The sequence below is a fragment of the Drosophila grimshawi genome, unplaced genomic scaffold (genome assembly GCF_018153295.1).
Source record: "Drosophila grimshawi isolate 15287-2541.00 unplaced genomic scaffold, ASM1815329v1 contig_848, whole genome shotgun sequence".
Lineage (NCBI taxonomy): Eukaryota > Metazoa > Arthropoda > Insecta > Diptera > Drosophilidae > Drosophila > Drosophila grimshawi.
The window spans coordinates 6,303,831-6,329,450 of NW_025063692.1; the positions used below are offsets into that span (position 1 = coordinate 6,303,831).

General features: G+C 35.1%; 1 protein-coding gene across 1 annotated transcript; it reads right to left on the bottom strand.

Annotated features, from left to right (window-relative positions):
- Positions 1-522: 522 nt before the first annotated feature.
- LOC6566023 (modifier of mdg4) lies at positions 523-25,468 on the bottom strand. Its single transcript, XM_032738994.2, has 7 exons — positions 25,234-25,468; positions 3,334-3,668; positions 2,786-3,222; positions 1,285-2,386; positions 1,080-1,204; positions 768-886; positions 523-700 (listed from the first exon to the last, which is right to left on the bottom strand). The coding sequence occupies exons 2-7, from the start codon at positions 3,622-3,624 to the stop codon at positions 642-644; spliced, it is 2,133 nt and encodes a 710-aa protein (XP_032594885.1). The 5' UTR covers positions 3,625-3,668; positions 25,234-25,468; the 3' UTR covers positions 523-641.
- Positions 25,469-25,620: the final 152 nt, after the last annotated feature.

The window sequence follows — 25,620 nt, forward strand, 5'->3', positions numbered from 1 at the left end:
TACTTTTCATTTTTGTTTTCTGCATTTTTTGTTTGTTTTCCGTTATTTTTAATATTATTAAAAAATTGTCTGTGTACTCTTTTCTTCTTTTGTTTTGCTTCACCTGCTTTTTTTTCTTTTACTTTCGAATAACTAGTTTAATTTGTGTTTAAATTTTACTACAGACAGAAAATAACTACATACTTCATTCACATTGAATGCTAGATAATACCACACTAATACAATTTATATGTTCATATTTCTTTATGTATACATATATAATTAACTAATTCGCATATTTATATTTATATATAGTAAAACAGTTTCAGTTATAACACGAATATAATGAAAAAGAAATTTTGTTTTTTATTATTTTATTTTTTTTTTCGTTTTTTGTTTTTTTTGTTTGCTTAGAAACGGTTTTAGATTACGGATCGTAAATCATCTTAAACGAGCCTCGGGCTTAAATTAACTGTCTTTTCTGCAAGTGCCATAAATATATATATATATATATATGTGTGTATATATATATATATATATATATATATATATAGATGTATGTATAGGCTATTCTATAAAATTCTGCTGTAACTTAAGCTTAGATTTAACGCCTAGATCAATCTGTGACGACGTTTGAGATTTTGCAACTTTTTCGTTGGTTTTCATATCTGCGGACGTGTCCAGAGCTCGCTTAGGTCCTTCTGTCGCAGCTTACCCAATTCTGCAAAAAATTGACACACAATTAATCATGCATATGCCACGAGGAGTGATCAATGACTTCAACTTACCCAGCTGTGCCGGCAACACGCTGCTACTGCGGAAACTCAGATCGAAGCGCGGCTGCACCGCCAACTGACTGGCTGCGGAGGAGGCGGAAACGGCGACGGAATTGCGAAATGTGGTGCCGCTATAAAAAATTAATAAGTACAAATAAATATTAATACACATAAAATTAAGAAAACTTTCATTTTTCTATGAACTTTGTCACAACATCGTCTGGAATTATGAACTAGAAGAGCAGTCATGCATGGTGCTAGCCACCAGGTTATTGCCTTCACACCAATTTTACTGTGCACGTTTAAGCCCAATGGAGCGCTTACCTATATGGATGCTTGAGGCAACCATAGACCTCGCGATAGCGACCATAGAGTGTGCCATAGGAGACGCCCAAGATGCGTGCGGCTTTCTTCATTTCAAGTCTTTTGTTCTTGATGGCATCGAGTACCTGCAGAGCGAAGTGAGGAGAGAATTGTAAGCTAACTCGCTATATCAACTCAGTATATCTTGCTCTCTGAGAAAACTTACGCGCTTGGTGAACGGCTCCTCCCAAAATTGCGGACGGCGCCCCTTGGCCAAATAGTCATCCATTTTGATGACATCCTGCCACTGCGATAGCTCCTCATTGGTTAGACGCAACTCGGCCGCATCGTAATCTTCCAGCTTGACCTCAGCATAGTCCCCAGCTGCACCGCTATGATCACTACCAGCACCACCACCACCACCACCTCCTCCTCCTGCTCCTGCTCCGCCACCTGCTGTCTGATTGCTGCCATTTGCTGTGGCAACAACAACAGCTGCTGCCGCTGCAGCTGCCGCAGCCGCCGCAACACTAGGTGCAAAATCGTGGGCCAAGAGCATGCCATGATCGTTCATCAAGTAACCAGATGTTGTGGCATCTCCATCCGGTGCATACTTGCCCGCAAAGCTGGCGGGCAACAGAGCCGTGGAACGCGGCGATTCGACACGATTGGCCACCAAATGCTCATTCTCAATCTCATCGACCGGCTGTGACAACGTTTGCTGCTGCTCCACATCCACCTGTTCCTCCTCCAGCTCTGCCGGCAGCTGTTGTTGTTGCTGCTGCTGCTGCTGTGCTCGCGACGTCTTCTCGGTGGACTTTTCACGCTCCCCGTACAGCCGACGAGTGGCATGACGCAGTTTTCCATGACGTTCACGTCGTTCCTGCGACTTCTCCTGTTTCTTGACGGTGTTTGTGAGCGGCATGGACGATGTTGCTGTTGCCGCTGCTGCTACTGTTGCTGTTGCCGCTGCCGGTTCATTACTCCCATCGTTGCTCAAGTCTAGCTCTGTTTTGAGCTTGCCCCCATCGCTCAGCGTGGGCGTCACATCGGCAGCGCCGTTTCGCCAATCTGGTGCCACATCCTGCTCACCCTCCACGGACTCCGTTAGAGACGTCTCTAACTGCCTCTGCTGCTGCTGTTGTTGTTGCTGTTGCTGTTGCTGCTGACGCAGACGCTGACGCTGCTTGGGCGGGCAGGCGGCGGGTGGCGAGGACAATGTGGCGGAATGTGCGCTAGACTGCGGCGCCTCAGCGTAGACACGCCCAGACTCCAAAAACGCCCGCTGTGCCGGTTCCAAATTTGCGGCATATTGAACCAGTTTGCGTCTGCCAGGAAAATAATAAGAATGAAATATATAAAAAAAAAATTAATTATTAAATAATACGCAACAAATTAAATAATATTATAATTTTCAATATATTTTCTGGTTCGCCGAAATTGGGGCACTTAATAACTATGCTGTGCATTTTTTAATAATATTTTATAGCATTAAATATTTCTCCCAATTAATATATATAAATGTATTCCGACTAAATAAATGAACATCAAAAAAACCCTTGAATAACTTTATGATTTTTTTCTTATTTATATAGAATTATAAATGTCATTCAAAGCCATTTTTACTCTTTTCTATTTCGTATTTCTTTCAATTATTATTTGAAGAATTTTGAAACTTTTGTCAGTTGTCATTTGTCAAGTGAGTATATTCATAAGATGGCACTCACACATTGAATACATCGTATGTGTCATCCAGTGGCGGACGACCACGCTTACGCTTCGGTCCCAAATAGGGATCAACTGGCGCTGGGCACTCCAAACTGGTGTTGTGACTCGGTAGGGGCGTCAATGTTGGCATACGAACACCGGCTGTTAAGCCGAGTGCATTCTCCACCAGGGCTGCTGGTGAATGGCGCTCATGATCGCGATCGGAGCTGAGCTTTGACTGCATCTGCAGATGCTGGGCCGTCTGCTGCTGGTGTTGCTGCTGATGTTGCAGCAGCATGTCCTGGGCATAGCTCTCGGCGAGGCTGCGCGGCGGCGAATGGAACTCGGCGGCGGCCATCGGTGGTGGCGGTCCATCCTCATCGTCGCGCCAGGTGACCTCGGCTAGACCCTTAATTTTGAGATCATCGGCGGTCTTCAGCAAGGAGGGCAAACTTGCCTGTAAATCACAAATCACAGATCACATATTGGCTCCAAGTAGAGAAATTATCCATATATATATATCTATGTCTCTATATATATATATATATATATATAAATATATACTAACATGCTCCACATTTATTTCACCCTTGTACATGAACTCGATGAGACACTTGACCTCGGCAAAAGTCACATCCTTCATAATAATAATGGGATCCCGTTCACTGGCATAGTTCGACAGTACCGAGTCGAAGAAGGTGCTGCAGGCACAAAGGACAACACGATGGGCCCGTATCAATTGTCCCTCACAGGCTAATGTCACATCACAGAAGCATCCACGGTCCAGCAGCTGCGAGAACATCGTCTGTAGATTGCTATGATGGTATTTCCATCGCAGACAATACTGCTGCGGTAGCATCGTGACCAAATCCGGATGCTCGCCCCCCTCAATTGATCAAAGATCTAAAATGAACCGAACGGCAAGTAAACAAAATTATTTCACATGAGTTTCGCATTACAACGAGACAGTTTCTGTCTGCGTTATATGAGGCCAAGCAAACAGATAAACAATGTCAGCTTTATTAATATTAAGTTATTCTACTATTGATGTTATATAAGGAAATAATGGTAATCGATAATTATAATTAATCAGAGTGGAAGCAAACATATATATAAATATATACATATATATGCGCCATTTCACAATAACGATCGATACAAATCGATTAAAAGCTTTCGCTATATATGTTGTATACCCAGACATATTACTGATGATGAACTGTGCAAATTCCACTAATTTCGGATGAGAAACACAGATTTTGTTTTACCAAGAGCAAGCCTCAAATCAAATATTTTAAGCCTAGATTAAGGGTATCTCCTAATCGACTAGTTAAACTAGTTGCATCAGGTGCAAGATACCACCTGGTTACAAAATTCTCACTTCAATAGCATTCTCATTCAATAGAGTCTCAGTCTGCTTAATGACAGGCAATGTCATCGGCAATTTAAATCTCTTCATTTTCAGGACATCTTGCACAATTTGAAGCCTGCAATATTCCCATCAGGAGTTTTGACTCATTTACAAACAGTGAATGGAGATTTTACTTATATACAGAGACAATGGAAAATACGTTTCTTGTCATAGCTTGACAGTAATGAAACAAATAAATGCGGGCGTGTCGTGGGACCCAGTAAATTGTGGTTCTATTGGTATTTCCAAATAAATAAAATGTCTATTTTAAGGCGTTCCACACGCACAACAACAACAATATTGGAATACCCTCTACGAGGGCATACAAAACATATCAATCTACAAAATGTTCTCAATTTCAAATTGTAGTTGGGTGCATGGCAAGTGCTGTAGCGAAGGAGTTAAAATACAGCAACACAGCTGTTTGAAAGTAATTATTATTAATAAATAGTACCTTATGTCGCCCTTAAGTCGTTTAGTGTTTCAATATAACAATATTTCGAGCTCTAAGCCAGCCAGGTTCTAAACAACAATGTGTTCAGCAACGCAGAAACTCGAAACATGAATTTCATTTATTAAATATGTATGTAATTAGTATATAATTGTAATACAATCGCATTTCTTGTATACAAATGTCAACTTACAGACGACCAAAAGTTTCGAGTATCGTTCCTTTGTTCCCAGGAATTTATATTTGAAAATTGCAGCCGAGCTACATATTTGTGGCCAAGTGAAAGTTTGAATGAAATGCGCACACATAAATACTTGTACTTATTTGTATATATTTATTATGTAAATACATATTTATATTCGAAATATATTTAAATGAAAGAAGTGACTTTCTTACACAATGTTTCTATGACAAGTCATTTGGAAAATGTTACAAGCAGACTCTGACTCAAGAGTGAGGGCACTGCTTCTAAAAAAATTACCCGGCAATGAGGAGACTGAGACACTCTCAGTTGAGAAGTAAGAGTAAATTTTACTTTGCTATTTTGCTACTCATGGCAGGTCTGGACCAGGAGCCAAAGCACAATTTGATAGTGAGAGAGTTGCCACTCAAAAACTCGACCAAAAAGAAGAACAATAATACTAATAATGACCAGCAATTTTTGTTTAATTCAATTCAATAACAAAGAGTTGAAAAATTCTATGAAATAACATGATTTTTACGTCTAAAAATGCATCCCTTTCATGATTGCTTCTTCTTTTTAAAACTTCAACAGAAAAAGTTAGAAAAGTTTTAGTTTTTTAACCGATTCAGCTTTGACAACAGTTTTAGATACATTTTGATTGTTCAGTTTTATTTCTGGCGATTACATACATTTACGCTATTACCAATTTGTGGTCAGGGTATATAATTTATAAAAATTTGACTTAGTTTCACCTTAGTTAAATTTTTTTGTAAGCACACAGGAAATTTTCAAGCATGATTTTCATTCAGACTGCATTTCAAACTGGGCAGAGCACTTTATGGATTCGCGTGCAACTATTCACATTCACATCAAAAGCTATACGCAAAAATAATAAATGGTAAAAACAAAAGCCCCCCTGAACCTATCCACAAAATAAGACGAACAATGGGTTTCAAGGCCGAATGTTTAAAGTGCTGCACACAAGTTTTTTTAACTTCAAATATTTGCAAAAGCACTCAATAAATTTGAATTTGAAACAAATAACTGAACAAAATGAGCTTACGCAAAATATGCAATACTTTATTGAATATGCGAGGCAAGCTTAAGCCTGGTTGCCAATTAGAGATAAAATATAAATATTTTTAACCAAAAATATGTAGTAATAACGTCCACATATGCATTTAAGTACGTATGCAGCATGGCAGTCGTAGAATGAAAAGTATCTGTATCATGAAAAAAAAATATTTAAAAAAAACATATAAAAAAATAAAAATAAAAAACAAAAATAAAAAAAGCTCTAGCTATAAATTTCACGAATTTCGTTGCCCAACCCCTGGGCTACCCTTTTTTGTGAGAACATACCCAGCATTTCTTTAACGTGAGACCCGCTTTTTTTTTTTTTGTGAAAAGCACTTTTAGTTATAATACTAATAACACATATAAGGGTAACAAAATAAAAAAACTTTGCTTTGCTTCTGCGTTTTATGTCAAAATGCGGAAGGCACCGGAAATGAAACACACACACACACACTCACACACATACAGGCAATAAGTATTAACTAAAAAGGACACACAGTCAGCCACAGCTAAAGAAGAAAAATGTGACCCAACCAATTCAAACGCTGTAAATAATTAAATAAATAAATAAATATTAATATTAATATTTTCTTTTTCGTAACTCAATTTCGCAAATTCCAATTCCAGTTTCTGCTTCAGAAAAATAATTGAAATATTTTGAAAAAAAAAACAGCAAATAATTCACTTGATATCACTGTTAACCCTTATGGTTTACAGGGTATCAGAAAAACGACCAGTTAGGAATTTGGCAACGGTGAGGGTCACGAGGAGCAGCCAACATTTAAAAACGACCGTAAAAAATTTCGTTTCACTTTTTTTTTTTTTTTTTTGAGAAAAGAAATTGACGACATGAAACAGAGAAAGAAGATGGCAACCGAAAATCAGGATGATAAAGGAATGCTGCCACATAAAATGCGCAAATGAAGGAATTTCTCAAAACTCTAGTAAATAGAGGACAACATGCACACATATCTATATATATATATGTATATATATGTGTGTATATATACATATAGTGTGTGTGTATGTGCGCTTGTAGATAAAAAGGGGTGGGGGAGTTGAGTGGGCAGAGAAGAGCAGCAGTGTCCAGCTAGTGGGAGTCACCCGTAACAAGAAACCATTTTTGCCAACAGTTTTTGCTGCAAAGGGTTTTTGATCCCTACACACACACACACACACACACATACACACAGGCACACATACATATATATACCGCTTCACATACTTTATATGAGCCGTTACACATTTCAGCTCCTTAAAAAAAAAATATATATATATATACACAAAAAAAAATGAAAAAAAAAAATTACAAATTTACAACGAGAACACAAAAAGAATGGCATATAAAAAATACATGTTTTATTGTAGTATATTTTTCCCGCCATCGCTTCGTTCGTTCGTTACACACGACCCAAAACGTCAGCACTACCCTCCAAAGCCATCACACCCACCCCCCTCCACTCCCCACCCCAACCTTTCACACACACACACACACACACATAACACCCAACGCACCCCAACCTCCAACGTAACCAACTTGAACTCAAGGCCCCCAACACACACACATACACACACACACACACACTCACTCACACTCACACACGCAGACAGAGACTGAGCTGACGTTGCCTTCTCCACTTCTTTTGGATTTTCTCATGGAAAATATTTTTCAGTTTTTATCACATTTTTCTTCTTTGGATTTCGCTTTTTTCGTTTCGTTTTTTTTTTTTATATGTATATATATATATATATATATATATAAACATTTTTTTCCTGTTGTGTTTGAGCGCGCTTTATTTTCTGTTTTCTGTTTTTATACCCTTACCACGTGACCACTATAAATATGCCAGACAATGTGCGACCAACTCGAAAGTCTATAAAATAGTAAATATATACTATCTTCTGCTATATTTTCAAATTTCATATTGAAATTCTTGTAAAAGTACTAAACTACAAGCTTCACTGTGCACTGTGTGCCTGAGCTAGACAAGAGACAGGTGGACAGTAGAGAAATACTAAGACTAAGGAAAGTCCTTCCAATTATAAACTTGGCTAAAGCATGTTTTTTGCTTTTTTTTTTTTGGTATTGTCACGATTCATTACAGTTGATAGTGTAATATTTGGGTTTGCAGTATAGGAATCTGGATTTAAATTTAGTCGAGTAAGAGTCAAAGTTGAAGTGGTTTGCTGTGCACATAAAATGCGTTGCAATTTCCTCAGCGCAGAATGCTTACTTTTAACGTAAACTGGCAACGGGTACACAAAGAAAAAATTGGCTTACAATTTCAACACATTGTCAACAAGTTGTGCAAGTGAGTTCTATCCTTACATTTAACTGTCAAACGCAAAAAGCCTGTCAAGCATGTAAATAGCTGTCGACTTCAGAAGTATTCAGCTTAGAATTGTTGCATAACAATATTTTAAAGTGCATTTTACAGTCATCCAAGGATAAAAGAAGACTTTAGAAGCCTTACTGTCCACAACTAACAAACACTTTAACATATTCTCAAAACTAGACTATTTTAAGACGGGAGAGGAAAGGTCCAAGTTGCATAGAGTATCAAAGCACATCATCATATATCAAAATCGTGGAAAATCTTAGCATGTAACTAATGACATTTTAAATATTTGTCACACGTGATAGATATTTCATACAGTTTATAATTGGCATGTTTATATATATACTGGCAGAAATATGAGCAAATTGCAATTGAGAAAAATAGCGATCACTTTAACATGTGAAACTCGGTTAGACTCGGAAACAAAATTCCAACGTTTTGAAGAACCAGCTAAATAAAACAAATGGATTTTAATCAAATTTGTACACTAGAACAAAAGACTAACAGACAAATAAATATTACATTATAACACATAACCATTAACGAAGACTGTCAACACCGGAACCGATATAAGATCCGATATAAAATTCTGGTTTTTATAGTTTCGATTCAGCTAACAAGTTAAAAGTTTGCTAGAGTATTTAAGACTCGGTCATGCCAAAGAAAGCTTTTTCATTTATTTTTTTGTTTTGTGTATTTTTTTATATATTTTTTTTTGCTTTACAGTAAGGCAAGAAACGTCGTTGGCTCCACGAGTATAAAAGGGGGGTAATGGGGAACGGGAGGGGGGCTGCCGTGACGCAAAAAGGTTGCGAGCGGAAAATGAAAAAAGACATTACAGCAACAGCAACAGCAGCAGCAGCAGCAGCAACGACGACGACGACTTCGGCAGCGGCAGCAATAATAAAAAAAAAAAATAAATAAATAAAAACACAAAAAGCGTCAGAGAACATAGCAAAGCGGAAAAAAGCATAACGACCGTTTCGTTCTTTTTTTATTATTATTATTTTCATTTTCTGTCTTTCTCCGCTCATTTGTTGTTGCTGTTGTTATTGCTGCTGCTGCTGCCTGTTTTTTAAGCTGTAATTTTTTACTTGACGTTTTTTTTTATGGTTTTTTCTGCAATTTTATCCTTTTTTTTTTTAAATATCGATTTTTATGTCAACTTAAATGAAAGGTACACAGTTTTTCATTTAAAAGTGTATGGGATAGTATATATACTTATACATACATATATATATATATATATATACATTTATATATATGTATATTTGAATTTACACATGTGTGCCTCAGTATATGCTTCTTCACTATTAATTTGTATGCCCCTACCACGCCCCCCTTCCACATCATTGTTGCATTTCAAATAACTGCACGTCAGACACATACAAGAAAACAACAGATTTCAATTTCCTTTCAGCAATTTAACAGAAAAAAAAGATGCGAAACGCATTTTGTATGCGGAACAAGAATGCGCAAAAAGTCGCTTAAATATCCATATGGGACCATTATTAAAAAACACCACTAGACAGACTACAGTTGATCATTTTGTGTTATATCAACTAGAGTTAAATGCAATAGTTTTGGCTGGTCTCCTTGAAACATTTTTAAAAGTCTCATAAAACATTAAGTTACCTTCTAAACATACAGCCGGATAGGTCATCGTTTCTTTGCAGGCTCTGTTAACCTGAACTGAAACCCAAATTGAAATTTAACAACCGATATTATAAGTATCGGTTTTCAAGTAACACAAATAAATGTTGACACTAACTTATACCGGAAACGAGATATTATTCGATTTAACAACCTGTTTCTGTTGGAATATCTTTCTATACAAATAGTTAGTCCAAAATATGAAATCAGTTAATGCTAAAAGTTTGCAAATAACCAGATTGTCAAACCAAAAAGAATTCAGGTTCCAATTCCGACTCCGGTAATAAGAGTTCATTTGGTAAAAATGCGGTTAGGATTCCGATTCGGGTTTCAAAACCAATTTCTGAATACTTTGAAAAACACCTAATAGAGCATTTCGTAAAAATGTTGACAGCTTCTTGGTAAAGGAGCCTTCAACTTTTCACTTTTTTATCTTTCAAATAGAAATTGACAAAATGTGGAAAATAAATCAGGCTAATAAAGAAATGGGGGAAAATATATCAGATAGATTTCAAGTAAATTTGCAAGCTGGTTCAAAAGACTTGCTGATGACTAAAGTAACTAAAAATCATGTTTGAAGATATTGAACCTTTTTATGGCTTATAATCTATGATCGACTCTGCAAGGATTAATTTTTCCAATCTAGTCTCTTATAAACCGACAAAAGCAGCCATAAACTTAAAACTAAAAGCAGAACGCAATTTGTTAGTACATACTAAAAAGTATATAAAACTCGCTATATACATACGTATATAAGTATATATATATATATGTATATATATGATATAAAAGTACGCACACACACTTATATGGAATGTAAAAATCCGTTTTTTTCCCTCTGCCATAGCAATTTTCTTTCTTTTTCCAGATGCTTTTGTAATTTGTATAATTTTTTAACGTCGTCGCTGACGTCGTTTTTGTTGTTGTTGCTGCTGCTGCTGTCGTTATTTTTGTTGTGTGCTGGCTGGAATTATTATTTTTTTTTTTACATTTTCAATTTTTTTTTTTTTCTTTTTTGTAACGTTTTTGCTTTTGTTTCTTTACCATACGAAGCAAAAAACTGTAATATAAATTTATGTGCTAACGTTGAACGGCAAAAGGGACACGTGGCAGGGGCAGGAAGGTATAAGTGGAGGGGGAGGAACAGCTTTCGCAGTGCGCTACAGATGACAAAAGTGAAAAATAAAAAAAAGACACACACACACACACACACACACACAGACACAGACAAAGTATGTACAATTTTTTACACAATATATCTGTATATACACACACACACACACACACATAATAAACACATATATACTACTTATGAAAGAAATACAGATAAAAACTTACTTAAACATAAAGTAAAAAGTACTCTAATGGGATTTTCCAAATTGACAAAGAAATTGTGTATGTGTGTATTATACTCGGCTAGGTGTTATTTTTTGTGGTTTTTAAGAGCCCTTAAAGAAAGCTGCAGAATTTTATAATTTAAAATTCCAGCAGGAAAAAACTGAAGCATCTTTCAAGTCTCATTCATAGATTCCTTCGTATTTTTCCAAAAAAAAAAAAAAAAAAAACGTTTATAATTATGTTTTAAGAAAAGTTGCGATTGAGCTTAATAGAATGAGGAAAAAACAAAGAGTTGACAACCAAACTTTTTTCACTCGTGCGGAATTGAATTTTTGCAAAACGTTGATAAGACACGTATTTTACTGTTTGTTTCAATACTCTTTGAAGTTCATATCAAAGCTGATCGTTTGTAAAAAAAAAGAGAAGAAAATATTGTATGCAGCAGATTACGAAAATGTTGTAGAATTTACGAAAGAGAGTGACCAAAATCACTGAAATCATTTTCAAATTGAAATTAAACCTCATTCGATCAAAGCAAAATCGTAAAATTCGATGGGAAAATGCAAGTTTCAACAAGTTAAATCCCAATTAAACAGGTTACAAGCTATGCGCAAAATAGGATCAGGATGTGATCAGAGTTGAATAGGTAATGAGTATCTGTTTACTATGATTTCTATGCTTAATCAATTAGATTGATATTAAACGATATAAAGTTAAGTTAAGAGTTGATCTAATAGTGCTCAAATATTTCACATTATTTTCGACAATATTTATTTCCGTAATATATATATATATATATATATATATATATATATGTAACAGGCTGAAGTATATATACATGTTCTTGATCAGGATCAACAATCGGGTTGATTTAGCCATGAACATGGCTTCAACTACAACGGTTAGAGACTTTAAATTTTCTTGTATATCATAATCATATCGAGTTTATTTAATTTTATCGATAACTTCTTTCGTATGCCAATTATCTATACATATCGAGTTTTGATAGCAATAAAATCCCCAATTTTAAAGAAAAACGTTTCTAATCGAGAATGGAATATTAAGCATCTATAAAAATGTCACCAAGCTCAAGTTGGGTAAATAATTGGGTTCAAGGCATCGACTTGTGTTCGTGCTAAGTTGTCAACTTGAGCCTGCAGTTCTGCTACTATTTATCTAAACAAAATTCCTGGCAACTCTAATAAATAAGCAGTTTTTCAGCTGATGTTGTTGGTTGTTGATGCTGTTGTTATTCGCCGAGAAGTATAAGCGCGTTTGCAATAAGAAGAACTAGAAAAACAGTCTAATAAGAAACGCATTTGAAATCAATTCAAAGAATAAATCCATGCGTTCCCTTTTCGTCTTTCTGTTTATATTTGCTTTTTGTTTGTACACAATTGGCCGTCTTTGTTAAATTGGAATTGCTTGTTGTTGTTTTCATTGTTATTAGTAATTTAGTCTTTATTTATTTTTTTATTTTTTTTGTCGGCAATTCATATTTTTGAAAAAATACCGAAGAAAGAAGGCGACCAATGTCGAAAAAGAAGTAGAAAAATAAAAACAAAATCTGAAATCCCTTAACTCAGCAGATTGCAGTTCCAAAAGCTGTTTGTCTCTGGGCCCCCTTTCAGTTTTCTGTTTTATTTTTATTTATATTTTTTTTTATTTTGACTTTTGGAATGCGAATGTTACAAAAATAACAACAAGAACAACAACAGCCGAGCCTGAAGAGCAGTTGGAGTTGCCTCTCGTAGGCCAAGGAACTGAGCACGCAGGCGCGCCCGGCTGAGAAGATAGCCAAAGTGTACCGAGTCCAAATTGAAGTCCAAGATCAAGTCTGGCTAGCTGGCTAGCTGGCCAGCTCCAGCAACAACAGCAGCAGCAGCAGCAGCAGCAGCAGCAGCAACTACAACAACAACAAAAACCACTGCAAGTGGTGGCCAAGTGCAATAACACTTACTCACAACTGATTCGAGATGGCAGATGGGCGATAGTCTGGTCCTGGTGTCGTGCCTCTTCTCGTGATTGCCCCAAGATATTTACATATTTAGTTAATGTGAACTTAAAACAGTCCACAGTTTTTATAAAGGGTTTAATTTATAATTACATTTAGTTTAAATTTAAGTGAAAGAGTATGATAAAAATAATAATAAATATATCAGGGTGTATTCAAATGCAAAATGGTTCAATATTTATGGTAAGCATTGGGCGAATCCAGAGAAAAAGACAATCAGACCAAAAATTGTTATGCATTTATGAAAGATTCGCCTTCAAGGAGCAACAAAGTTGTGATTGTTATGTTTAAGAACCACAATAACTAACTACTTGCTTTAAGTTTTTCAACAAAACGAATTTAAGTAAAATGTAAGCATTCTGGTGCTTTCAAAAATTTCAATAAGTTAAGTTCATTTAAGGATTTCGGCACTGTTTTGACTCCTGGAGTCAAATTCTCAAGAGTCGGCACATGATTCTGATAAAAATTGAAAGTGATTTAAAATAAAATCTCATTCTTTCGATATTGCAATGATATTATTGACAATAACAATAGTTTATTGTTTGATAGCATTTTTGTATACATTAAAATTAAATTATGTAGTAGTAAAAGACGAGCATTGCAATGTTTTTGATATCGCTTTTCTCATTGATCACAATTACCGTGTTCGTCCACATTCAGATCTCAGATAGTGCTGAAGCTATTCTCTCCAAAATTGGCGCATCTCTACGTCTAGAGACGGCTGCAACGCTGTTTGTGTATTGGTATCTGCAGAGCTGTAGTTGTGCCTGTAGCTGAAGCTGAGGCCTAGTCTGAGGCAGATACGCATGCCACCTTTTGCACACAGCAACTTTAAGCAACATCATAAAATGTTTTCAAAACAACAACAACAACAACTGCAAGCTACAACAAGATGCAAAAAAAAAAAATAGAATAAACCTGGAGCCCGAGCAACAACTTGCGACTTTACGATGCTCTACAACTATTATTGTTATTGTTGTTGCTGATGCTGTTGTTGTTGTTGTTGCTGATGCTGTTGTTGTTTTTGTTGCTATTGTTGTTATTTTTGCTTTTGTTGTTGCTGTTGCTGCTGTCTGCAAGTCCAAGTGCATTCGCCTTCCGCTTTTGCGCTGTCGTTTTTATTATTATTTTTTTATTTATTTTTTTATTTATTTCTGTTTTTTTTTTTCTTTCTTTTTTTTTGTATTTTTTGTTGCTAGTCAACGCTAGTCTGCAGTTCTTGACTTTTGCAGCTTCCACAAGCGAAATGTTGCTGTTCCATTCTCATTGTTGTTGTTGCTGTTTTGCTGACACAAAATCTAATAATTTTCAGACAGCAGGAACAACAACAAAAAGCGCACAGCGTCCAGTTTGGCGCGCACACACACAGATATAGATACAAATGCAGATACAGATACAAATGTATCTTCTAGCTGGCTTTCATGTAATCTAAGGTGGCTGAACCTCAAGCCCAACTCCAAACACTAAGGCGGCGGGGGTCGGGTCGAGTTGGTTGAAGCGGGTTGCGAGAGAAGACTGTATAAGCAGGACTCACCATAAATAGAGTCCTAGCTGTAGAACCAGATTTACTTAGGGCTCGACTCGGCATTCAACAACCACAACTACCTTACAAATACATCTTGAAATATGCAATGTTTGTGGAAAAAAATAAGAAACAATTTTTTCAAATTTTTTATCGGTTTTCAAAATAGCTTTTTTTAAACGATTAGCAATATAATTAATATATTAAAGTGAACGACTTAGCCTTGGTTCGAGCAGCAGCAGCTTCTCAAATTACTCTTGAGACTTAATTTAATATTAAAATCTGCCGTTTGACAATAAAGCTAACAATTTTTGTGGGAACACTCTTTGGTAGCGAGCAGACTTCGACTGACTGGACTGATTATGCGCCACATGAGTGCGACATTAAAGAACTTTTTCCGCGTTCAATTAAATGTTATTAATTAATTACAAGACAAAAAAGTTGGTCCTCGTTTTTAATGTTACAGTTTGGTAGCACTTTTCACATTAATGTCAGTGGCTGGATTTTGTCACGTGTCATTTTAAATCAACACCACCAAAATGTAGCTGTGTGCATCTTCGAAGGGAACTTTTGCCTGGCAAAGCCATTTCAAAAGTTTAAAATGACAAGTTATTAACAAAAGTGATTACAAAGACAAGAAAATTCAAAGTGGCTGGCCAGCACAATGCTTCTCGAAACGCATCATAAATATCAACTTTAAATTTCAAAAAGCTCTAATAGGAAAAAAAAAAAAAACAAGAAAAAGTATAGCTCAACTAAAAGTAACGATCTAAAAATGTGTGGGATTATTGAGAGGAGTCCCGTTAAAAAAAAAAAGTGTAAACCAAATTTGGAAATGATATTTTATAGCCGAATTTTACGATGCCCAACATTTCGTACATTCACATTGATTACGAGGAGGATTTACGAGGAGTCTGCGTTGTCTTCAATGTACGAGTGGCAAAATTACCGCTTGATTGAAATAAAAGTGCCGATCGGATTATTTTTACTACTGTTTGTATTTTCACATATATATGCAGTATTTATTTTTATGTCTTTTTGTTGTTTTTTTTTTTTTTTTGGCGCTGATCTAAGCGCCACAAAACTTTCTTCCCACAGCTCGAACAACAGAGCCTCGTGGTAGGGGCTCAATTTAATTGATTGTTTTCGGACTTTTTCTCATCTCTAAACTACAAATATTATACTTATTATGATTAGTAATATATTTTTTTTTTTTTGCTAAAAACCTTCAATGCAGCTAGAAACTAAAGACTGAAAACTGTTACACAAAAAGGCTTTGATAAGCTTATCATCCGATTCGAAAAATCGCATTTTACACAAATCTTTGGCTCTAGTTAAAAGAAGTAGAAAAAGCCCATATATCACTACTACTAAAATGATATATTAGAAACCGAGATTAGACTGCCAATAGTTCTTAAAAAGAAGTTGAGTTTGGTTTTTTTCTATATACATATGTACACATGCAATTTATGTATTTATTTTGTTTGTTTTCTTTTTTGGAAGCAGGTTCAAGAACATGTAACGTAGAAAGAAAATGAAAAGCTGCTGCATCAAAGCACTGGGCTGGCCTATTACAGGGGAGGGGGAAGGGGGGCGGGTAAGCTATTGCAGGTGGCAGCTGTAGGCTCTCTGCCTTTTTTTTTTTGGTTTTTTTTTTTTTTTGGTTTGGTTTGGGGCTTGAAAAGCGAAAGAGACGCTAGCCAAGATTCGCAATGGGAAAAACTCGCTTCAGGTGTTGTTGTTTTTGTTGTTGTTTTTGTTTGGGGCTTAGCAGCAGCAGCAGTAGAAATCTTTATGTGGGCTCCCTGACTTGGGGAAGCAACGCGCACATTCATCAAGAAAACTGTCATCGTTTTTTGTTGCCCATACGTGTGTTTGTGTGTGTATGTGTGTGTGTGTATGTGTGTGTGTGTATGTGTGTGTGTGTGTGTGTGTGTGTTTGTTTGTATCTTGTATCTGAAAGTACGTTAGCCTCGGTCACAGATTCTAAATCATATATGCGAGCTTTCTGCAACTTTTTTTTTCGTTTGTAACATTTTGTGCCAAGACGCAACTTGCTCTTTCTCTCTCTCTCTTTCTCTTTCTCTTTCTCTTTCTCTCTCTCTCTTTCTCTCTGTTTATTTGTCTTTCTCTCTATATCTCTGTCCATACTGTCATTTGTTTCGTGTGTTTGTTTATGTCAATGTTTCGGCTATGTTTTTCTGTTTTTTTATTTTTTATTTTTTGCTCACTTATCATATTTTTGCGTCTAATATAAACTTAATATTACTTTTGTATATACATCTAAACATAATAACATAACAATGCCAGCTGGAGGGCGACCGCAGAATTTTCGATAAACAAAAAAAAAATATAAATAAATAAAATGAAAAAAAATAATTACTACCTTAGCACATCCGAACTTCGTATACCCTTACAGACCGAAGTCTATCTGTTGCTATTTCGTCCTATGAGTGCGAAGATATATTTTAAGTAGAGTATCATATTTTGAAGTGAGTTTGCTTTTAATAAAAGAAAAAACGCATATAAATCTTTAGCCTGAAAGGGAACACATCTCTTTTTTGTAACCAGACCCGATTTTATGTGTATTATGAGTAAATATAGCCATAACCAAAATATAAACTTTACGCCTTAAATAACGGAACCGGATTCAAAGCATTATTGTTTTTGATACCTGCTTACCACTCAAGAAATTTATAACACATAGATGTATGATATAGTGGGTCCGATCCGCTCAATTCTAGCATATGGCAACTGTAAAGTTGGAGACTAGAGATGCTGAACGAGAATATATATACTTTATGTGTATTCCATCTAACCAACAAAAATAGAATACACACGGCAAGGGCATAGGAACGAACACACAAATAGCAAAAAACTATGTGTTCAGTAAACAAAAAGAGCTCCAGAGGTGAAACAGGCATAGTTACGTTGCCAGTTCTTATTGTGCTTTTTCCTTTTTTTTTTTTGTTTTGCCATTTTTTTATTTGTTGCGGTTTGTCGCATCTTTTGGGTTTTTTCTTTGGTTTTTTTTTTCGATGTTTTTACCATTTTTTTTTTTTTTTTTCGTTTTTTGCACAACCTGTTCTAAGCATCTGCATCTAGCCGAAGCTTTTTGTACACATTAAGGTATGGTGAAGTGAAGAAGAAACTGGCTAAAAACAAAGGGGAAGTAACTTGCAGTTACATAATAAAATATGTAGATATGTATATATATATATATGTGTGTGCGTGTATATAGTATAGCCATGACCTCAGACAAAAGTCGACTTGTCGATTCGAGTGGGAGATGAACAAAGGTGTATCTTTAGGCAATTTTTGAAGATTCTCCGGAAAATGAGAAAAAGACGCGATAACTTCGATAACGCTCGAAAACTGTCACAGGACAAAGTATTCTCAGATACCGTGGCAAAAATGAAAATAACAAAAAACAAGTTAAAAATAAGTTTAAAAAAAAAATGAAGAAAATCCAATCAAAGAGACAGAAATAAAAACACAACCAAATTAGTGGGGACCACAAAAAAAAAACACACACAAAAAAAAACACACACAAAAAAAAACATCCACAAATAAAAAAAAGGCAGTTGATGATGATGATGATGATGGCTCAAGAGCTGCGCTTGAGCTGAGAATTTTGCAATTACCCATCTCTCCTTGAAATTGAGTTTGGTTTCCCAATTCTTTTTCTTAATTTTTATTTTTAGTTTTTGCGACTACTTTATAATTTATTGCAAATTTGTATGAGAGTTTAAAAAAAGAACAATAATAAAAGGAAATTTGTTCAATTTGGCTTTGATATCGCTTTATCAGGGCATATATAAAGACTGCCGACCTTCAACCCACACTCCCCCCTGATCCGCCCACGCTTCCCGTTTTTATGGCATGCAAAAAAGAGACAGAAGCAAAGCAGCATTGAATTTTGAGTTGTGTTTTTTAATACTTTCAACCGATTCCGTATGGCATTTCAAGTGATTTACTCTTTTGATAATGTACAACTCTGATGCACGCATGTAACTGTCTCTGTATCTCTCCCCCTCTCTCCCTCTGACTACGTCTCTGTCTCACTCTCGGTTGTCCTTCTTATGTGTTACATGTGTATCTTGTGACTTATACACAATTTGAGCAAAAATCTAATAAAATGAAGAACGAAATCTTGCACCTTCCGCACCCACGCACTTTCACAAAAAAAAAATTATAATAAAAAAAAGAAAATAAAAAAAAAAACATTTCTTTAGCTACTTCGACTATTTTATATCCATTAATAAAAATATGAAGGTGTTCAATTTTTTGATATCGCATATCGATATTTGTTGTATTGTGATTAAATTGATTGAAAAATTGAAGGCATATAACTTATAACCAGGATGTCAAATTGAAAACAAAAGTTAGAACGACTTCGAGTACTATATGGCACATGAATATCTGTATCTATATCTACATTTATCTGTATCTATATCTACATTTATCTATATATAAATAAATATATATCTATATCTTTTGGGAAACATGATTTCATGCACTTCATTTGTCATTTCATATTTGAATTTCTTCAGCAAAAAGTGTTCAGCAAAGTGGAAGAGAACCTGACAAGATACGCCTCATTGCGTATATACCCCATGGTTGATTGTATGAGTGCATAGGATATGTTGATAACAAGGCAAGGAGGTGGGCGGAGGGGTGGGGGGTGCACGGCTCATAGCTCTCTCAGCTCTTAGCTTTTAGCTCCCTGGCAGTGGGTTTTTTGTATGGGTTTTGGCCACTTGTTATTTTGTTCAGTGCAAAGTATAAATGAAGTTTTTGCTGTTGTTCCCTTTTTGTGTGTTGTTTTGGGCCGCGTCTTTCCCCATTGCATGCGCCTTGGATGTAAAGTTCAGTTTCAGTTTCATTTTTTGCTTTTATTTGATTTTCCATTTTTTGCGTTTCGTGTTTTTTATTTTGTGGATGTGTTTTTTGTGCTTATAGTTTTCTGGCCGCGCCAAAAAGGCAAAAACCGAGCAACAGTAAAACGAGATTATTTTATTTTTATTTGTAATTTTTTTTGTTGTATTTTTTTTTTCTTTATATATTTTTTTGTTGTTGTTTTTGCCTTGATGCGACTAGAGTGGTTGCTAGCGCAAGTGGGTCGGGGTATTGGCGGTGGGCAATAGGAGACAGGGGGTGGTATAAGAGGCAAAGGACTAAGAGCGAACACAGAACACAGTGCCCCACAGAATGGGGCGATGGGAGACAGAGGAGGGCAGCTGTTGGATCTCCTTGGTGGGCGGGGTAAATAAATTAAATGCTTTTTGCTCGACTTTATTTTGCTGGCGATGTTTGCCTTGTTTTAATATTTTCCTTACCTTCTTTCTATCTATATATAGCTTTTTTTTTTCTTTTTTATCTTGGTTTTTTTGTTTTTTTTTCTTCGCCAAAAGTCATCGACTTACTGCCAGTTAGCCATGATTTATATGCATATGCATATATATATATATATATATATATATGTAAATGTACGTTTATACAGTCAAGATATAAACTGTTAAAATATGCTATTCAAAATAATATTTACAAGCGAGTTAATTTTTGAATTAAACGAGAATTTGGATTGAATTCAAGTAGAAAATAGCTGAAAAGAGCGTCAGAGCCGATTATAATTTAGAGTCCGAATCGAAAAACGATTTGGTTTTTGACAACCTGATCCAGTCTTTAGATCAAACTTCAAAAGTAAATTTCTCTTAACTAAACCAAGCAAAAACTCATTCGAAATCATACCTCAATATTACCTATAGATTAAAGTGACTAATCTCATATAGAATATATACAAAAGATATGTATATATGTATATACATATATATTGCAGTAACATACATAACTCAAATACACAATTAAAAACTCGAACCACAGCGTTTCCTGATCGATCTGAATAAAAGTAATATATTTGTACGAAAGTAAGAACAAAATACAAGCAAATGAATTGCTCCAAAATAATATGTAAAATCGGAATGAGTAATAAATCAAATGGAACCAAATAATGTAAAATACACACATATATTTATATATACATATATACAAATATCGTGAAAAAAATTCCCACAGTTCACATACTACATGAAGAGGCTATAGAACAAATGAGGGGGTCGGTCAGAGGGGGGTTCTGATAAAGCATAGCGTTCCGATGCAAACGCGGATAAATTAAAAAAAAAAATACATTAAAAAACGAAGAGAAAAATGGGGAAAAAAATGCATGAATATAAAAATGTATATTTCAGTAAAGGCATTAAAAACAATTTCTAGGGCTTGGCGTGCAAAGTGCACGACTAGCAAATACCCTGTCAGCAAATTGTGTGTGTGTGTGTGAATGTAAATGTGGAGAGGCATATCCAACCCCATAAAGTATTCATAGTATAAAGTATACATTCTTGATCAGAATGAGCAACCGATTCGTCTGAGCAAGCCGGTTTCAGCGACAATAAGAGCTGGAGCATTCAAATTTGGAATATAAGTTCTCACATGCCGTGTATCGATAAGAATCGATTTCCGAAAGTGATACCAGACACAATTGTAAGCAACAAGAACAAGAACAAACTTATCTATAATAAAAGATACAATTGTGAAGATAAAATCTTTCAATTGATTTATAATATAATGTCACATTTGATTGGTAAACTGTAAAAAAATATACATTTTTATTACGATCGGATAAGAAACGCATATTTTGTCAACCATAACGTATTTTCATATTTAGTAAAACACTATTTAAAAGTTGGGTTCTGTTTATCAACTAGTCGAAATGTCTCGTCTAGAGCATTCTAAATGATTCCTATAACTTTCAATGGGTAGCCAGCCCTATTTTTGTGGGTACAGGCAATAAACAATAACCGACCACAAATCGTTTTATGATGCATAACTTCAAAAAAAAAATATACATGCATGTTTCAGTTAAGCTTCTATATACATACATGTGCATGCATACATACATACATATATATGTAAATATAAATATATTATCCAAGTCATATCGTTTGGAATATAAATTGACCATCTTCGAGGGCGTCTTTTATCAACTCGCTCCACGCTCTTGGGGCTAATGCAGGGAGCGCTGGATATGATGCAGAGGGGAAGAGGTGGGGAGCGGCAGTTAGACGTCCGGAACGTATCGCAAATGTTTTTTTTTTCCTTTTTTTTTGACTCTTTTATTTTATTTGTGTTTTTCTTTTTATTGTACTCCTATTGTTTGGTTTGCTTTTATTCAACGGAAATAGTTTTTATCTATGGCACACAGACTTTGCTTTTAGCTTATGCTCTACTATTATTCTCTTTCATTCTTTACTTGCTGCTTTTTTCTTCTTCTTCTTCTCTCTTTTTTCTTCATCAATTTTTGTAAGCATTTGTTAGATTTTTGCTCGTTTTTATACCCTATAGAGAGTAGGTTGAGTAAGAGTTTATAATTTCTACAAAAATACCGAAATTAAAAGGAATTTTGCCCTTTTAGTCTGAAAGTCTGTATATCAAAAACTTTATGTAGGGTATTAGCTCGCGGCATATTTGCTGTTATTTTTTTATTCTTCCTCTTTTAGCTTTATCAGTAAAATTTGCCTAACGGTTTCTCTTGTAGAGGGTATTATAATTGTATCGTGAATTTTGTCATGTCGTGTCGACATAGCCATGCCTATTTGTCCGATTTTGTACATCAATTTTCTAAAAAAGAATCGGTCATAAGAAGTTCTTATTTAACAAGATATCCGAAACAAACTCATCAGTTAGGCGGATAATTAAGTTCTTTACAACAAATGGTGGAGATTGGACTTCTATAACTTATAGCTGCCATAGTACAAATTGGTGAAGCGCTGACTTCTTGTATACAAAGCTTTTTTGTTCAAGTTAGCCTAGCAAAACACACCAGCTAAGCGTATTATTGAGCTCCTAAAACGTGGACATAAGTCTAACAACATCAAAATACCATATCATATAATTTTAATCGGAACAATAGATCCGTTTATTTAAGTTTTTGGCAAAGTTTTGATGTCGGCAATTTGATTGCGGTCGTCAAGGGAATCCAATCTTCGACAGAGGTTATTTGCATTGGGTTATTATTTTTTCTTTATAGTTTTAATTGTGTATTTTGCTAGTGCATTCAGAGACACAATCACACCATATAAATAAATAAGATAGCCGTGTATATTATATACATTTATATATATATATATATATAGACATCAACGATATTTGTGTGCATTTGTTTGCTCTTTTTTCCGTTATTATTATTTTTATTACTTTTTTTTACTTGGTTCCTTCGTTTTTTCTGTAATTTGATGTCTTTGTTTACATATTTTTTTAATTATAAATAAGCGCTGATATCAGCGGTGAGGGGCGTAAAGAGCAAGATATGAGAATAGAAAACCAAAAAAAATATATACATACGTATATATAAATACAATGACTGATACGCACAACAAAAAATTGCCCCAAAAACCCCATAAAGTTGCAAAAACAAAAAAAAATACCCAGTTCGGGGAATCTACTTAAAAATTTGTTCTTTTTTTCTTGTACTGTTTTGACGAAACTTTTGCCTTCCTCAAATGGCTGCAGATCGTAAAATTGATTGGTCAACAATGAAACTTACATAATTCACATAAATTCATATGTACAACGACAATACATCGATATATATATATATATATATGTATATAAAAGTATAAACAAATAATATTTACATAAAACTCGTCGCAAAACTCGTAACAAAAACAAAATCAAACAAAAGATGGAAAAAACCAAAGTAAAAACTTTTCATAAATTGTGCGCAATAAAAAACAAAAACATTTTTCAACAGAATTTGTCCGTCTTTTTTCCTGCTTTTCCCCCCCTCACATGGTACATAAAGTATACAAAACACAGTGCAGTTTTTTGTTTTGGGGCACATATTCAATTCAATATTTTTTGTAGACATTTCTCGATCTGAAACACTTGTGTGGCCTCCTCGTTAAGCAAAACCAAATTTTGTCATAAGTTTTTGCGAAAAAATAAAAGAAAAAAAATTTATCGACAATAATCAAAACAAGGCCATGGGCTTTGTTGTTGTTGTTGTTATTGCCTGCCTAACTCAACTCTCTCCGTCTCTCCACCTCTCTCTCTCTCTCTCACACACACACTCTCCATGTCGTTGTTATTTTGCGATTTGGATGAACTTGAAATTTTGGAGAGCCAACAAAACAGCGAGGTAATTGAAATGTGTGTGAGTGGAACACGCGTCACAGTCGCGTCGCAGTCGCGTTTAGCCGCCACACTCCACACACACACACACATACAAACAAGCAAACTCTCGCACACACACACACTCGCACACAGATAAAGGCTTGCACTCGAAATTGCGTTGAAGCTGCGTCAAAAGCGGACAGTGGAACGCCGCGCATACGAATGTCGTTATGAAAACAAAAAAAACTAATAAAGCAGCGGACAAAAACAAACAGCCAACTGACAACAGCAACGCTGGCAGCAGCAGCGGCACCGGCAGCAATTTGCAATTTTAATTTTGCGTGATTGTTTTTTGTTTTTTTTTTTTTGTATATACTGTATTTGCACAATTAAAGTTAAAAATAAAAAAAATAAAAAACGAATGAGGAGCAATAACAAACTTAAAAAAAAAACTCAATTGCAAATTGCTTGGCTCATTTTGCGGGCGCCTTTTTTTTATTCGCGCGCGGGAAAGGCGGAAATTGCTCGTGTCTCTTTCGCACTGCCTCTTTTATAATTGACAAAGCCACACAAAACAAAAAAAACAACAACAACAAAATAAGATAACAACTCCCAATAAAAACAAATATACAAAAAAAAAAACCAAAAGCCTAGCAAAAAAAATTAATTACCAACTGAACAGAAAGCAAAACACAAAAAAAAAAGCAAAACAATATAAAAAAAAACTGACAATTTTTAATCTGCTTCCTTTTGTTCTGCTTTTTAACGAATTTATTTCTTGTTTTAAAGTTTTGCTGATTTTTTTATGAAATTAACTTTAAAAGCGTTTTACTGTGCAAAATTCATTTTAAAAAAATTGTCAAATATAAGCAAGCAATATTTTTGAATTATTATTAATTATATATGCCAATTGCAATTTCAATTTTAATTCCAATTTGAACAGAAGCAAAAACAACAACAGCTGGCAAAGTCAACAAACCCGGAAAGAAACGTTTCAGCGAGAACAACGGAATTTTATCGTAATACTTTATTTTTGACTCATGCACTTGCAAAATATAAAAACAAAAAACAACACGAAAAAAAAACAAAACAAATAATTGAGTAAAAAGGTGGAAAAAGAGTAACAGCTAATATTTAAAAACAAAAAGAAACCGCAAACAATACTTTTATTTATTTTTCAGCTAAAAATAACATTTCCACTTTCCTGTTTTTGTTGTTGTTATTACCGTTATGTTTTTGCTTAGCTTTTTGGCACAACAAATAAATAATAAAAAAAAATATATATATATATTGTTTTGGATTTCTCACCTTTATGAGTTGTTTTGAGGTCTTCAAATGTTTTTTTGTTTTTTGGTTTTCTTGCACAATTTATTTACTGCTTTTTATTTAAATGGCACGCAGGCAGTTCTTTGGTAAATTCATTCATACATTTTGCGGCGTACACAAAAAAAAAATATTGCATCGCGCGCTTTTTTCCATATAAGCTAACGGCTAACGGTTTATGACGTATTGACGTATCGCGCTGACTTTTGCTTCTCTGCGCCGATCCACCAACCGACCGGCTTAACAGTTAAATATCAACTGAAAGTGTTTTGCAGTCACAGCGACAAAGTGTGCAGCCCTTGCTGCTGGTACTGCTGCTACCCAGCCCTCGCACCATGTTGTTTTTTGCATTTATCGATAAACATGTGGTTC

What these genes read in the sequence shown, in the direction of transcription:
- LOC6566023 (XM_032738994.2), bottom strand. Translation starts at nt 3,624, where the DNA reads ATGCTACCGCAGCAGTATTGTCTGCGATGGAAATACCATCATAGCAAT. An exon ending in ACATACGATGTATTCAATGT is followed by an intron (nt 2,387 to 2,785) that starts GTGAGTGCCATC and finishes TTTTCCTGGCAG; the next exon opens with ACGCAAACTGGTTCAATATG. An exon ending in AGGAGCCGTTCACCAAGCGC is followed by an intron (nt 1,205 to 1,284) that starts GTAAGTTTTCTC and finishes TTCGCTCTGCAG; the next exon opens with GTACTCGATGCCATCAAGAA.